A 17,882-nucleotide genomic window follows, 5' to 3' on the forward strand; every position below is an offset into this window, starting at 1 on the left:
AAAACTTACAGCATGTGCTTCCCACATCTCTGATGTCTTCACTGAGGAATCCAGCTTCCCATTGATATCAACACAGGTTGGAGTGGATGCCTGGAAAAAATAGTCACACGACTAATGTCTCTCTTTCATGACTTACATTGCAATTAAATTGCCTTGAGAGATTCCCCATGCCACTATCATCATTATACAAGTGTTTCAGGGTTCTAAGTCTTAAAAGCATTGATTGAATAAAAGCAGAAATTAAAGCATATTATACTTATTCCTGTACCTTCAATTTCAGATTAGGCAGTATTTCAGAATCACATGAGTCCATCTCCATCAGCCTGAATATATATCTTTCAATCTCTGGACGGTATTTTCTGTAACAAACAAAAAGGTAGAAAATATGTTACATGTATACAGTGGAGCCTCGGAAATCCAGACACCTTTAATCCGGACGCTTCAATCTCCCAATCTCCAGACAATTTTTCTAGGGAGCAAAATTCCTATGTGTTAATTTTGCATCATAAATCTGGAAATTTGCGTTCCAGATCTGGATGGTCATATTTTACTACAAAACATTAAAATGCATTGAAAAATGTACAGTTAATCTGGACGGTAATTTTTTTTTAGGGAAGGCTGTGTCGGACAAATTTAGCAAGGCGTAAACTATTTTTAAAAAAATGTGTTTGTGAAACACAAATGCCCCCAATAATGGCCAATTCCAAAGATGGCCAAGGTCACATATCTTGGTACAAGTAGAAAGATCTTGTCACAAGAAATGCTCATGTACAATATGAAAGCTCTAATATTTACCATTTAGAAGTTATGACCAATGTAAAAAAAACATTAAAAGTAGGTCAAATGTCAAGGTCAAAAGGTTTAGTACCAACGGAAAGGTCTTGTCACAAGGAATATTCATGTGAAATATCAAAGCTTTACCACTTGCTGTACAAAAGTTATTAGCAAGGTTATAATTTTCAAAAAGTAGATCAAACTCCAAGGTCAAGGTCACTGAGTCAAAAATGTTGGTACCCACGGAAAGGTCTTGTCACAAGGAATACTCATGTGAAATATCAAAGCTCTATCACTTACTGTTCAAAGGTTATTAGCAAGGTTAAAGTTCTCAAAAGTAGGTCAAACTCCAAGGTCACATGGTCAAAAATGTTGGTACCCACGGAAAGGTCTTGTCACAAGGAATACTCATGTGAAATATCAAAGCTCTATCACTTACTGTTCAAAAGTTATTAGCAAGGTTAAAGTTTCAGAGAGAATTACAGAATGACAGAATTACAGAATGACAGACATGACAAAAACTTCGATCTCGGGGGCATAAAAACAGAACAAACTGTCTAACTGAAGCAATTACCTGTACCCTGTCAACACCTCCCTTAAATTAGGTGGGGTGTGTCATGATATAGTATGTCAATTAAATAGCATGTGCCAATCAAGACATTGTATTGCAAATTTTTGCACAGAAAATCGCTAAAACGTATCAAAGATGCGTATGGCCGAGTTGTAATTTGGAAAATTATGCACGCTAGCATAAACGAAGTAAAAACATGCACATATTTAATATAGTTTATAAATATGAAGCTTTGAATGATGCAATAGGGATTTAGTGTGATAATGACCTTGACCTTTGCATTTCAAAAGCAACATGAATCTTGAATGTCATCAGGATTTGAAGTCTAATAAACATGCACCAGCAAGTACATGTATAACAAGAGATGTTTGTAAAACACATATGCCCCCCATGGTGCAAAATTGAAAAGGATTATACACACACATCATTTAATTGATAGTAGTATCATCAATTCAAAATACTGAGCAGACAATATCTTCCTATGTCAAGAGTGAATTGAACATGTGACCTAAAAATCAATAGGAGTCATCTACTCCTTATGCTGTACCAGTGTACAAAGTTTGGTGTCAATCAAGCAAATAATTCTTAAAATATAGGAGACAATATATTACAATGTCCAGTTCAACTATTGACTTTTGACCTCAAAATCAATATGGGTCATCTTCTCCTGAAGATGTATCAGTGTATTAAGTTTGATGTCTGTCAAGCAAAAGGGTTATCAAGATATTGAGCGGACAGTATATTACTATGTCCAGTTTGATCCTTGACCATGTGACCTCAAAATCAGTAGGAGTCATCTTCTCCTGAATATACACCACTGTACTAAGTTTGATGTCTTTCAAGCAAAGGGTTCTCAAGATATTGATCGGACAGTATATTCCAACGTCCAGTTTGACCCTTGACCTTTAAACATGTGACCTCAAAATCAATAGGGATCATCTTATCCTGAAGTCGATGTACCAGTTACCAAGTTTGATGTCTGTCAAGCAAAGGGTTCTCAAGATATTGAATGGACATTATATTCCTATGTCCAGTGTGACCCTTGACCTTTGACCATGTGACCTCAAAATCAATAGGGGTCATTTTCTCCTGAAGACGTATCAGTGTACTAAGTTTGATGTCTGTCAAGAAAAGGGTTCTCAAGGTACTGAGCAGACAGTATATTCCCATGTTTAGTTTGACCCTTGACCTTTGACCATGTGACCTCAAAATCAATAGGAGTCATCTTCTCCTGAAGATATACCAGTGTACTAAGTTTGATGTCTGTCAAGAAAAGGGTTCTCAAGATATTGAGCGGACATTATATTCCTATGTCCAGTTTGACCCTTGTAATTTTTTATGTCTAAATTCAAGTATTGGTCTATAACATTTTTATATTGCAATGAATAGGTTTGAAATTTAGGTTGCAGATATGTTTTGGGCCTCTTCATTTATTAATTGTGTCAAAATCACTTCCCTGCACGCGCATGCACATGCGTTTAATTCTGATTGGAGGATTTTGAAATCCCCATAACTTTCTTATAAGTAAAGCAATCGATACCAAATTCATATAGTAAGTATATCGTTCAAATGTTTATTGAATAGCATCAACAAAATTGCTGTGTCCTACTCACGCGCACGTATAAGCACGTGCATTGATTTCGGTTTTCATAGTTTTGAGTTCCTTTTAATTTCTTGTATTTCATTGAACTGTTGTGAAACTTCTATTGTATTCATATAATAAGACTTGTAATCTATCGAGATGGTAATATTACTTATCAGCACATGCATGCACGTACGTGCACGTGCACAAAATTATCAGATCTCTATAACTGATTTGTACTAGCATGAAATGGACTGAACGTTGTAAAATAGTGATATATTCACATGCTTCACAGTTTGCAATGTTCAAAACCACTTGTACTGAAACAAATGACACCACTTGCTAAATGGGGGAATGTTTGGGGAACATCTGTAACGGTCCCCGTTACAATAAGTACTAGTTTAATGTAATATTTCCTCAAAACGAACAAAGTTCAACAACCTTTAATTTTCTTAAAATTTGAAGAAAATTAAAATCCTTGCCACACCCACATCTTCCATATCCATACAAAAATACTCTGTAAAATAAAAAGGTCCTCACTTGAAAACTGTGGAAGGAAAAACAGACAAATCATGTACTCTCTATGTAATAATTCCTCAAAATTGATTAAGTTCAATAACCTGTAGTTTTCTCAAAAAATGAAGAAAATCAAAATCCTTGTCACGTACACACCTTCAATATCCATATAAACACTTTGTAAAAATAAGAAGGTTCTCACTTGAAAACTGTTGAAGGAGTTCACTGAACAAATCATCTACTTTCTTTGTAATATTTCCTCAAAATGGACTAAGTTCAACAGCCTGTAATTTTCTCCAAAATTGAAAAAAAAAAACCAAAACCCTTGCCACATGTACATCTCTAATATCCATACAAACACTGTAAAACAAGATGGTATTCACTTGAAAATTGTGGAAGGAGTTCGCCGCACAAATTATGTACCCTCCATATAAATCTATGTATCATGGATTGGAAAAAATGTCATGATCATAGTTGAAATTTCCTCGATATCGTAGCTCTATATATTTACGTTATCCATGACCTCCGAGCGCCTATGAATCTAGCGGGTTGTTAATGACTCTAAATATCCCTTTATGGTATCTGTGAGCACTTTGCATCAATATCATGACTGCCGCCATGTTTATACAAACTTAAGAAGATCTTAGGACAAGGGTTATGCTGCCCTTATGTTAGGATGAACTTATGGCGATGCTCCCTAGTCACTGATATTAAACTGATGATAGTAACGATCATTACTATCATCCCAAGATGGCGGAAGGAAATTCCGGAAAGACCACGTTTACTTATTATATCTATTTGTATTGTTTATTTGCAAATGATATGTAGGTAAGAAATACCATACACTATCAACAATTACGATCAGGTGTTATTTTATTTTTCATACGGCTCATATGAACAGAAAATTCATTGTTGAAAAAAAAAGCGAGGATGAAAGTTCTTACGTTACTGTCATCATTCATTTCCATTACTATCATCCTCACTGTTTTTTCAACAACGAATTTTCTGTTCATATGAGCCGTATGAAAAATAAAATAACACCTGATCGTAATTGTTGCTAGTGTACGATATTTCTTACCTACATATCATTCACAAATAAACAATACAAATAGATATAATAAGTAAACGTGGTCTTTCCAGAATTTCCTTCCGCCATCTTGGGATGATAGCAACAATCGTTACTATCATCAGTTATAGCCCTGAGGATGAAGGGGGGACATAATCATAAATGTCTTGCCTTGAAAACCTGTTGTTATGAAATATGATTTGACAGCCTGGGCTTTCCTCATCATGAACATATCTGCAAACAGAGCACATAATACAAAACATTTAACTAATCTTAATAAGTATACAATTATAAACAGATTATACTGTATGTTTCTTTACTTTATTAACATCATACTGTACAGATGACATCTTTAAACTTTTAACATTTAGTTTATGAAAATGAAAATTCATTCATAAGTTTTTAGGGGAGAGTTTTCTTATACAGAAAATATTACTTACCTGGTAGAATCAATAATACTTGCAAATCTTTGAAATTTATTTTCTGTGATTTTGTTAAGGAAAACAATATATCTATAAATATTATTCCTTATCTATTTCAACTTTCGATGTTATACATATATAAATTAATTTTACTTGTAACTATTTAATTGGCTGAGCACACTGAAATTTTTTAGTTTATGTTAATTGTATTCAATGTAACTTGCTATGGTAACCCAAAACGGCACTACAATTATTTTTTTTTTAATTTACATCGCAGCACCGTAGACCTATGACATTGAAAATCAACCATATTGCACAATTTCTATAAGGAATCAGAAGTTCTAAAGTCCGACGAAGAGAATAAAAGGTTTCTGATAAAAACAGCAGCAACACTTATCAAGAATGATGTACGAAACATGCAGGTAGATAAAGCATTCTATCCAAGTGTTCGGGATATTCTGTCAAAAGAGGGTCATTTACCAGACAGTTTATCATCATTTCTGAAAATCATAACTTCTGAGAATGTCTCATCTACCCAAGTTAATTCAATTGGATAAGCTATCATATAAGCCACAAGACCAAGACTAGTGATAGAACCTCTTCAAATTGGACTTGCAGTGCAACTGCATGTTTGGATCCAGGTTTCTAATAGATACACTAAACAGCATGGGGTTCATCATACTCTGAAGTCAAGAAATTCGAATCATCAGCAGTCATTTCATCAAAGCAAGAGTCCTGTCCTCAAGACGAATCACATTGTCTACATTTTGTAGCAGATAATGTAGACCATAACATCAACACCATTGGTGGAAATAACACCTTTCATGGTATGGGGATTATATCTTGTTTGTCTCCTGGGTTAAAGAAAAACCCTCTACGCATTCAACGCTTGGATGTTACTACTGATGACTTAATCTCATCTGGTCATATCAACTTATTTTACTTCAATGTGGAAAAACGCAAGAAGTTCACGCAACTTTTAAATTCCAAGAGCTGAGACCTCTTAAAAGCATAAACTTTTCTTGGAAGATCGACATCTTGAGAAATGTTGTATGGCCTTTAAGATCACCTCTGTCTGGTTGGTCTGGGATGATGCAAATGGTTCTAGAAGGCAATATCAAGGGGTTTCGGATGTAACGTTTTTGCCCACGATAGATCTGAACCCAAGTGATTTGAATTGCATCTTTTCAACGTTGATGTTTGTTTCTAAAGAAGCTTCACGACATAATCAAACTCAAGTCATAACGTTTGATCAACCATTGTATTGGAAAGCAGTTATGATGACAAGCAGTGAGGAATGAAGCAACATAGTTGTGCGTCTGGGAGCTTTCCACGCAAAGATGAGTTTTCTTGGCAGCATCAACTCCTTTTTATTCATGCTTTAACACAACTAGTCGTTTGCATGGCATTGAAAAACCTGCTGCCTTGAAAAATACAATGAATGATATATTTATCTAATATCGCAAGGAGTTGTATTTCTGCAAGAAAATGCATGCTAGCAAAGAAGATATAATCAAGGCGAGAGAGGAAGCATTAGTCAGCTTGTATGGGGGGACACTTCTAGAGGGTTTAGACATTATGTTCTAATTCGTTCCACTCAAACGAACATAAATTATTTACAATATAACAACACACATGTTAGGAGAAAGAAGCGCTTATATGCTCGCATTTATTAAACGTACAAATATATTACAGTTTTCATTTCAACTTCATCTGTAATACATATTAGTAGAAGCACATGATACGTTCATAACTAAAACAATATCGTAACTTTCTGCAAACTGTGGGTGGGAGGGGGGTGTAAATGCGGCAAAGAAAAGCCTTGACGAATGAGGAAGATCGTGCTTTGCTTGAATACCTGTTTTACAGATTGAACGATAAAAATAGTAACCAATGGTAGTGGCTTTAATTTAAGTCATAACATAGAACCCGTGTTCTAGAACATATGATAAATTAATTTCTCAGGTGGAGAGAGTTTACGACCAAAACAATGTCAGTTAAGAGGCACGCTGTGGCCCAAGTGCATGCAGTCACTTCCACCAACTTTTAATGCTGCCATGTTTCCCTCAATGCGAGGTTACTTACAGTGTCGGTACTGGAAAGGCAAAACAGTTGCAGATATCGATCCTACTGAATGGGGTTGGACTCTGAAAACTGGCAAATTCCTACCTATTGAAATATCTAAACAACCTGCACCCGACTTCCTGTTGAAAATCATCCAGTGACCACTGACTGCAATTGTAAATCTGACTGTGACAATAAGAAATGTAGCTGTTGAAAGAATGGCATAGCATGTTCAGGTGGATGTGGAGAATGTAGAGGAATCAACTGCCCCAATTCAAGAAATACTCAAGAATCTGATGATGAGAGTGCATGAAAACGAAACCTAGATTTGAAAATCTGTATGTTAAGTTCCTTCTATTTGACATTATTGGCCGTTGTGGTTCATCGCTGTATATAAGTTCGTTTTGGTTATTAGTTGTATCCGCAGGAAGCGGAATTGGAACTCGTGTGCGCGGAGGATTCTGATATTGGCGGGCCGCGAGTAGATAGCTCTGGACAGTAACCCATCACGTTTTGGTGAGTTATATCAACTTTCATGGTAGCAGACCCACGGAAAAGCCGAAAGGAAAATGGCAAGTAATAGTTTTAAGAATCCGCCGTCATTCGACCCGAAATTAATGACGTATGAAACGTGGAAAAATGAAATTGAAGTTTGGAAACTTGTAACAGATCTTGATGCTAATAAGCACGCCCTTGTCGTTTCTTTGTCGTTGAAAGGAAATGCAAGAGATGTCGCCATGGAAATCACGGCCGCCGATCTTGCAAAAGAAACGGGAATGGAAACATTGATAGCAAGTTTGGATAAAGTTTTCAAACGAGATGATAAAGATAAGGCATATGAAGCTTACAAAAACTTCGACTCATATCACAAACCTGATGAAATGTCTATGTCAGATTATATAATGGAGTTTGACAAACGTTACAACAAAGCTAAGAAATATGAGATGACACTGCCTGATGCTGTGTTAGCGTTTAAATTGTTAGACAATGCTGGACTATCAACTAAGGACAAACAGTTGGCTCTTACGGCATCAAGTGATCTTAAATATGCCGCCATGAAATCTGCCCTGCAACGCATATTTGGAGAAAGTCACAGTGCTTGTGCTACTGACACACCAAGCATTACCATCAAACAAGAACCAGTGTTTTATACACAGCAAAGGCGCTTCAACCGTAAACCGGACACTAAACTAACAGGCACCAACCCCATAAACAAATTTGGTAAGAGAACCAAGTGTGCTGTTTGTCAAAGTGTTTTCCACTGGGCGAAAGACTGTCCTGATAAAACCAGTTCAGCAAAAATCACTGAAAGTGAGTCAGATATCATTGAAAACTGCAATGTAACACTTTTCACGAAAGAGCAACCTTCAGCTAATGAAATCTTCGTACTAGAATCTGCAGGATCTGCGATTATAGACACAGCATGTACAAGAACCGTGTGCGGAGAGAAATGGTTTGAACACTTTGTAAAGGTAGCAAATGATAATGACATTCAAACTTTCCCTAGTAACCGGGCCTTCAAGTTTGGAGATGGAAAAGTTGTCAACTCATTTTGTAGAGCGATCATTCCTGCTGAATTTGGAAAAACACTGTGCAAAATAGAGATAGAAGTGGTAAAAGCTGACATTCCTCTTTTGCTGAGAAATCTTCGCTTAAGAAAGCAGGTACTGTCTTGGACTTTAAAAACGATAAAGTTACAATGTTTGGCAGCCCAGTATGCTTAGAATGCACGTCAAGCGGTCATTATTGTGTCAATATTCTCAAAGCCAATGACAAAACTTGTGAAAATGAACTTGAGGAAGTACTTGAGTTTACTGAAATGACACAAAAGGAGAAGATAAAAGCTCTTGACAAGCTACACAAGCAATTCGGACATGCGTCTGTCGATCGTCTGAGCAAACTTTTGATAAATGCAGGAACAAGTGATCAAGAAACTATTGAGCTATTGCGTTCAGTGTGCGAAAAATGTGAAATCTGTATTATCAATAAGAAACCAGTACCGAGACCAGCTGTAGGACTGCCATTAGCCACTCAATTTAATGAAACTGTAGCCGTTGATTTACATGAACTTGAACATGGCATTTATTACCTCCACATTATCGATGAGTTTACTAGATTCAGTGCAGGAAGCATTATGAGGTCAAAGCGTTCTTCTGAGTTTGTAAAAAAGTTCTTAGAATCATGGATTGCAGTTCATGGAGCCCCCAAGAGACTGTATAGCGATAATGGTGGGGAATTTAACAATGATGAAGTGCGTGATCTGGCTGAAAATTTTGATATAGAAGTAAAAACGACAGCAGGATATAGCCCATGGAGCAATGGTTTACTTGAACGGCATAACCAAACACTCACTGAAATTTTGATGAAGATTAAAGCAGATAACCGATGTGACTGGGAAACTGCATTAAACTGGGCTTTAATGGCCAAGAATGCTTTGGACAATGTTCATGGATACAGTTCATATCAGTTGGTTTATGGCAGAAACCCTAATCTTCCGAGTGTACTAACAAGCAAACCTCCTGCGTTAGAGGGGACAACAATGAGTGCTGTTGTTGGACGACATATTGAGGCATTACACTCTGCTCGTTCTGATTTCACTAAGAGTGAGTGCTCAGAAAGGATCAAGAGAGCTTTGAGAAAACAAACACGCCCAAGTGGTATACGATATCATACAGGAGACAAGGTATACTTCAAAAGGAATGAAAGTAATGAATGGAAAGGCCCTGGGGTGGTTATTGGTCAAGATGGAGCTGTTATTTTTATTAGACATGGAGGAATATTAGTTAGAGTTCATCAATGTAGACTGAAAAAGACGTCGCAAATGGAAGATAAAATTGTCAAAGTTACCAATAATAACAAGTTAGCGGCGAATACAACTACAAGTACATGTAGTGAAAAAGACCCTACTTACATATATGATAGTGATTCAGAGGCTGAACCAATAGACAATAGGGACAATGATAATGGAAATATCAACGAAGAGGCAACTGGAAATGATGAGCCTCAAAGGTTTAAACTTAAGGACGTTAAAGTGGGTCAGACATTAGGATATCATAATGTGGAAAATGGAGAACATTGTGTTGCTAAGGTCACTGGTCGTGCAGGAAAATTGACAGGTAATAACAAGCACTGGTTTAACCTGGAATATATGGAACCAGAAAGTCTAAAAGGAGCAGAAATTTCAGTTGATTTGAGCAAAGTTGAACCGCTTGAAAACATAAATGACAATTCAAAATCAGATCATGATAATGATACTGCCTTAGTATTGGAGAATATTTCTTTCAAGGATGCAAAAATGAAAGAGCTTGAGTCATGGAAGAGAAATGGTGTATATGTTGAACATAAAAACATTGGGCAGAAATGTATTTCGACAAGATGGATATGTAATCTTAAGGACACACCCGATGGTGCAATACACAAGGCAAGATTGGTGGCTCGAGGATTTGAGGAAATTGACAAAGAAAATCTGCCGAAAGATTCACCAACATGTGGTTCAGACTCTCTCAGACTTGTGCTAGCAGTCTTGGCTCAGAGACAATGGCAAACACATACAATGGACATAAAAACTGCATTTTTACAAGGGGCTGAGATAGAAAGAGAAATTTTTGTAAAGCCACCTCCTGAGGCTAATTGTAAGGACGTTGTTTGGAAGCTTCGTAAATGTGTGTATGGTTTGTCAGATGCCTCCCTTAGCTGGTACAATAGAGTAAAAGAAGTGCTTGAACAATGTAATGTACATGTATCAAAGGTTGACCCAGCTGTATTCTTTTTGAGAAATAAAACTGGATTAGTAGATGGGGTGCTTGCTTGTCACGTGGACGACTTTTTATGGGGCGGAACTCTAGAATTTGAGAGGGAAGTAATAAACAAAATTCGTTCAACTTTTTATGTTGGAAGAGAGGACCAAGAAGAAAATGGTTCATTTCCGTTTGTTGGAATCGAAATTTCAAAGTGTGGAAAGAACATCATCTTACAACAAAAGTCGTATCAAAACAACATGCAGTCAATACCTATTGAGAAATGTAGACAAGCTGATAAGTCAGCACCAATTAATACTATTGAGAAGGAACAACTTCAGTCAAAAATAGGACAAATATCGTGGATGGCAAGACAATCTCGTCCAGATGTAATATTTGAAGCATCATATCTAGCTTCTAGTTTAAAAACTGCAACTGTACAAACACTGATTGATGCTAACAAAGTAATCAAAAACTTAAAGTCAGAAAATGTGTCACTTAAATTTCAATATTTAGGACCAAATGACAATGTAAAACTTTTGATGTTCAGTGACTCGTCTCTGGGAAATTTGCCTGATGGTGGGACCCAAGGAGGTCACTTTATAGCACTTGTCGGCGAAAATGGTATTATCTCACCACTCACATGGACATCAAAATGAACAAGAAGAATAGTGCGTAGTACTTTAGCGGCAGAAACACTTGCAATGGTAGATGGAATTGATAATGGCATCTTTATACACTGAACTTATGACCGAAAAAGCAAATCCGATCAGCCTACAAATTATTTGCATCACTGACTGTCATTCTTTATGAGATGCTATTATGTCCACCAAACAAACAAATGAAAAACGATTGAGGCTTGAAATAAGTGGCATCAAGGAACTGATAAACAACTCCCAAATTGTGGCCGTCAAATGGATAGAAACAAAAAGCCAACTTGCAGATTGCTTAACTAAAAAGGGAGCCTCACCCTTGAACCTGCTTAGAGCACTAGAGACAGGTGCTTGGCGGGATCAGTGCTTGAAAATGTAAACAGAGAAAAAGGAACCGTGTAGATATGTACAATATATTTTGAATGACACTATTTTACTTTAAAAAGAAAGAAGGGGAATTTGTTAAGTTCCTTCTATTTGACATTATTGGCTGTTGTGGTTCATCGCTGTATATAAGTTCGTTTTGGTTATTAGTTGTATCCGCAGGAAGCGGAATTGGAACTCTTGTGTGCGCGGAGGATTCTGATATTGGCGGGCCGCGAGTAGATAGCTCTGGACAGTAACCCATCACGTTTTGGTGAGTTATATCAACTTTCACTGTAATACCGTATATCAGCTTTTTTCCACGTCATGTTTTTTCCACGAATTAGAAACTAAAACAGTATATTAAATTTACGCGAATCAAATTTTCACTATCTCAAAGTCATAGCGAAAATATAATTCACGATTATTTAAACGTATGAAGGAATTGGGGGAAAGCCAGCATTTGTACGTATAACTCTTAATTTCTTATGCAAAAATTCAGTCAATGAAAACGATTTACACGATTTCTGGGTTATTGTCGCAATTATAATCAAATCTCAATATAGCTGCAGAACTGTAGCTCTCTGAAAAAATATTTTGACATAACAGAGAGCTACAGAGCCACCCCTTATAAAAACCTTCGATTTACGGCGCACAAAAAGCTGCGCACGGTTGAGGCCTTATATCGTTGTATTCTTGAGTTGCTGTCTCATAAATTTAATATCAAAAAATTCTTAACATATTTTCCTACTATACTTGTGTCTAAACATACCTTCAAATATTCATTAAAGCCCCATACGACCTGAAAACTCCCAGCTTTAAATGATTTCGTTTGTTGACGTAGCCATGTTTTTTACTTTTTTACTTTTTTAATTGTACAAATACTATTCTGTAATTTGGGGTTAGAAAAAGTTGTTACCAATTAATTTGATATCATTATTATTTTTTCCCACATCTCCAAAATTAATAATAATTTAAAAAAAAAAAAAATATTTGACCCAAAAATCTCTTTAAAATTTCTTGAGAAATTGTTATATTACTCGAACAAATCCAATTCTGAAATTCGAGTTTAGAATAAGTTGATACCAATTTATTTGATATACTATAGTAGTTATCAAATATTTCCAGGTTTCCATGATTTTTCAATAAAAACCCTATTTTTTACCCCAAAATTTCTTCAGCATTTGTTTTTAAATTTTTTATACCAGTTGTACATATTCAATCCTTTCATTTTAGTTCAGCATAAACTGCATGATACCCATTGATTTCATTTTAGTTATTAAACATTTCCAGATTTCCGTGATTTTTCAATAAAATCCTCTTCTTCTTTTTTACCCCAAAATTCCTTCAATATTTGTTCTCAAAGTTTTTAAATCAGTTGTACATATTCAATCCTTTCATTTTAGTTCAGCATAAATTGATACCCATTGATTTAATTTAGTTATTCAATTTTTCCAGATTTCCACAAGTTTTCAATGAAAACCCAGTATTTTACCCCCCAAAAGAGCTATTTTCCCCAAATTATAGAACTGTGTATTTTTAATATGTTATTTGTTCATATAAACACCTTTGTTTTCAGTGTTAATTAGCTTTGAAGCAATTTTCTTGAGGTTTGGCTTGAATTTTGATAGATTGACTTGACTAAGAGTTCCGATACTAAGTATATTTCATAATTATGGCAAGCCCTTTTACTATTTATTCGTAAAATAAGATATCTCTTTAAATAAGAGAGATATCTCTTTTGGTTAAAGAGATATCTCTGTAAGTTAGAGAGATATCTTTTTACGCTTGGGAGATATCTCTTTACGCTTGGGAGATATCTCTTTACACTTGGGAGATATCTCTTTCTCTTTAATTAAAAATGATCGGGTTGGAGCAAATTTGACAGGTCGGTCGGAGTACATCAAACAAATCAATTTATATTTTTAGCCCTATTCATTGAACGCGGGAAACGCTATGCAACTGATGTAAACAGTGCATTTTGACGTCATATTCAGCGTCGGTGTTTAGCAAATTTATACACAAACACAGGAAACGTTGTTAATCGAGTAGTGATTATATATAATTAAGAAAATAAGATTTACATGCTTTTATGGATTTTATGTAACATCTCAGAACGACGTGAACATGGGTACACGAGATTCAAAATGGAGAAATACATGTCCACGCGATAGTATTCGAATCGACGCCATTGGGACCAAAATTTTCAAGTTCCATAGGTATGGTTTAATTTTTCATTAGTTTTCTATATTTTCCTTTTAAACATGTATATACGTGTTACCTATAGGGCCGTGAGAGGGTTTCGCCCTCTATTAAGGTCGGGTTGTAGTGATGACATGAGTGCACTGCTCACCGCGTAGACGATTATCAAAAAAGTTCATGGGACTCGTGATCGTGCTGCTTATAAACCATGAGTCCGGGATTTGCTTTGAAAAATCACTAGTTACACCCCTGATGAGGCATGAAATTGGAAGACTTTGGATCTTGACCTGTGGTAAACAGGTTGTGGATTAGAGGTGCGATGGTCAAGAGACCTAATAATTGCACCATATGATTTACGCAGTGATTTTTTTCTACCCACTGGTACTGGTACCGGTACCCATTCAATTGGGAAAAATAGCGTCAAAATCGAACAAATTGGGAATTTTCTACCAATGTAACGGCAAATGATTTTAACTAAAAGAAAACAAAAGAAGTAGTGAATTGGGAATTTTTAGTCTCAAAATTGGGAAAAATCAATGGGTTTTGGCATTGGGAATGGTACCGTTTATCGGTACCAGTTATATAAGGAAAAAAATCGCTGTTACGTAACTTAGTGTCCTGCCCAAACGATGCCTGTTGACCCACTAGGCTCAATAATGATGGGGAAAATCATTGATTTTAAAAAAATATATGAAAAAAGAGCACTGCTTAATTCATTATTTTCATTTTAGCTTGTAGGTTTTCATTTTAGCCTGTGGATTTTTTACCCACAGGCTAAATTTAGCCTGTGGTAGAACAAGTTAATTTCGACCCCTGCTCAGTAGGCCTGCTCATAGAAAAAGGATACTTTCATGAGTCAATTTAAACTTCGAATCGTTTCCGCATTTCATTTCTTTCACTTCAGATTCATTGAACATTCCCTCTGGAACAATCAATGAATAGTCACTTTCCGACAGACCAACCTCTACCGTGCCTTCATTTTCACTTTCCTCATCAGTTGATTTCCCATGCAACCCGGTTTTTGTAAAAACGATTTTACTTCTATCCTCTTGACCATCGTTTGTTCTGTTAAATGAAATAAATGTTGATGAATCTCTATCCTTTTCAAATTCATCAAATAACATAGAAACACCACCAAACACATCTCCCAACTCCATTTGTATTTTCAACCGGAAGTAGTATCAAAACTGTCTCGGCGTGCTAATGTTTCACGGGTAATCTCGCTTTCCCCAGACTCTCGCTCTCGAGACTAGTCTCGATCATCCATACGCTTGTCGTTATAATTCCCGTCGTACCCTGGTTCCCGAGGCCTTCCGATGTGCAAGCACGAAGGCAATCTCTCACCAGAGGGCGTTACGCTACGCTCCACCAATCTCTCACCAGAGGGCGTTACGCTACGCTCCACAACAAAGTGAAAGTGAAGCTTGCGTAGCGCGCCCTCTGGTGAGAGAATGACGCTCCACGTGAAAGTGTAGTCTGGTCCCCCTTCCCACAATTCCGTTCGCGCACTCTCGAATGTAGAGAGTGCGCGAACGGAATTGTGGGAAGGGGGACCAGACTACGTGAAAGTGAAGCAATCGGAACTCCTCAAATGTCTCGCGCACTCGACATAGATCTCGGATGTAATACGATGGTAGAGTCTATAACATAAAATTCAACTTTCGGCAGCTCCCTGCTACAGAGTTGCGCATGCGCATTGTAACTTTTTCTTTCGCTTTGAATCCTGAACGGTAAACAAATTCAGTCATGATTGCGCTAGCTATTTTCTGTGTGGTATATTCCTTTTTAATCATTTGTTAAATTAATATGTTGACGGTGCTACCGTTTGAACGAGCGCAGCTTCATGTATGTACAGATTAAATTTTGTAATGTCCATGCTTTGATCAGGTTCAATTTAAACCCCAGGCACTGGAAGTTAATGTAAATATATAGCATGTGCATGTCCACATTTGGTATGGAACCCCCCCCCCCCCCCTCCTTTTTTATACATGCACATACTAATATATTTATATTAACTTCCAGTGCCCGTGATTTAAACAATATATCTATTGTAATGTTCATGCTTTGATCAGGTTCAATTTAAACAATATCTATTTGCCAAATAATGACATATATGGCAAGGAATAAGGACTGTTTTTAAGTGCTTCTTTTGTACCCAAGGTTACATGCTCTATATTCCTTTATACAAAAGTTACAGAAAGGGTACAACACAAATCATGGAAATTGAAAGTAAGAATTTCATGAGGTGGCTCTACATAACCTAGGGTACAATGGGTACAGTGGTTACATTCAGTTGAAGTTAAATTGGTCTGTTGGATGCAGCTGATTGGTCAAGAATGTAACATGTCCACGCCTTCGATTACCTGTAGCTATTGCTACCTGTGATTATGACCACTTCCTATCTGAACAATCAGCTACAATTGATTCTATCTATTATTTCTGCTGTGTGTACAGCATCTTTCATATTTAGCTGGATTTAATTCCATGATGGGTCAGTTCAATCATTATATCATCTAAGATTTTGGTGATGAAGAAATAATGTTAAATCAGGTTTATTTTATTTACGATTCAAAAGTAAAATAAAAGAAATATGGATTTATAAACATGATAAATGCTTTATTTTGGTGTAATTATAGTCAAATATTTGAAAGATATAATGACCAATTTGAAAATTAAAACAAATTAAATATATAGAAAGAAATATTATAAAACATTCATAAATGTTAATTGGGTTCAGGACTTAATTGTGCTCATGCAGAAGTATACGAGTGAATAATATAAAATATATGCATTGTAAAAAAAATTGTGAATGGGGTTGTTGTTATGAAAGAGGTCTATTTGCTTCAAAAGGAATATTCATATTATAGTATTTTCTATATATAAGCTATCTTTAGCACTGTACTTTGACAAACTTAGATTTATATAGAAAGAAATATTATAAAACATTCATAAATGTTAATTGGGTTCAGGACTTAATTGTGCTCATGCAGAAGTATATGAGTGAATAATATAAAATATATGCATTGTAAAAAAAATTGTGAATGGGGTTGTTGTTATGAAAGAGGTCTATTTGCTTCAAAAGGAATATTCATATTATAGTATTTTCTATATATAAGCTATCTTTAGCACTGTACTTTGACAAACTTAGATTTATCTTTCCAAACATGTCGTCATGCATATATAATATATCAATTGTCTTAGTTTAGCTTATATCACTTTGGCTAGCAATGATTTGGATGCTCACATTTGATTAATGAAAAAGAGTTCAGCTCATAAGTACTTTTATTTCAAATACAATTACTTATTTAAGGTGCAATCCTATAATCATGCAGTCATCAGACACTTTGAACTGCAAATTATCTTATAAAAAGTCATTTACATTTTTCTTTGATAATATAAATTGGCACGTGATGTATAATTGCTTTTATTGATAAAGTACTACTTTGCAGTGACACAGATTAAAAATTTAATTATAACCATTATTCAGATCAATAGTTATAATTATCATTCAGCGCTCTGTAAATAGCTGTACAAGATAGGGGTGTGTATAGTGCAAGCTTATAGGGTATATACATCAGTGGTATTTAGGGTTCTTCTTTCACACCTTTTCTACTTCAAAGGGCACACCTGTGGTAGAAGGAATGTAGGAAAAAAAGTCACCGATAAGAGAAAACATTTTGTAAATGTCAATGTTTTTAATTTAAATCGCTTCCACAAGGAACCTCCTATCAGAAATATGCCTTGACCCAGTATGAAGGTCAATTTTGACAAGGTCACAGGGTACTACATGTAAGTAACGTATTAAAATATGGTTTTAGCCATATACTTTGAAATGAAAAAAAAAATTAAAGCTTATACTTTAGATAAAGGGTACTTTAGACTTTTAAAGGTATGTCCTGACCCTAACCCAGAGTAATTCAGATAAGGTCAAA

General features: G+C 35.8%; 1 protein-coding gene across 2 annotated transcripts in view; it reads right to left on the reverse strand.

Annotated features, from left to right (window-relative positions):
• The window catches only part of LOC125664640 (zinc finger CCHC domain-containing protein 8-like), a 202,117-nt gene extending 186,696 nt beyond the window's left edge, over nucleotides 1-15,421 (reverse strand). Inside the window, exons 1-5 of one of the 2 annotated variants that reach the window (XM_048897481.2) lie at nucleotides 14,798-15,421; nucleotides 4,950-4,992; nucleotides 4,681-4,743; nucleotides 269-359; nucleotides 10-90 (exon numbers count right to left, since the gene is read on the reverse strand). In XM_048897481.2, the coding sequence (XP_048753438.1) occupies nucleotides 10-90; nucleotides 269-359; nucleotides 4,681-4,743; nucleotides 4,950-4,992; nucleotides 14,798-15,107 (588 nt within the window). In that variant the 5' untranslated portion in view covers nucleotides 15,108-15,421. The remainder of the gene's footprint in view (nucleotides 1-9; nucleotides 91-268; nucleotides 360-4,680; nucleotides 4,744-4,949; nucleotides 4,993-14,797) is intronic. The other variant, XM_048897482.2, reaches the window with a different exon arrangement.
• Nucleotides 15,422-17,882: the final 2,461 nt, after the last annotated feature.

The sequence above is a fragment of the Ostrea edulis genome, chromosome 1 (assembly GCF_947568905.1).
Source record: "Ostrea edulis chromosome 1, xbOstEdul1.1, whole genome shotgun sequence".
Taxonomy (NCBI): Eukaryota; Metazoa; Mollusca; class Bivalvia; order Ostreida; family Ostreidae; genus Ostrea; species Ostrea edulis.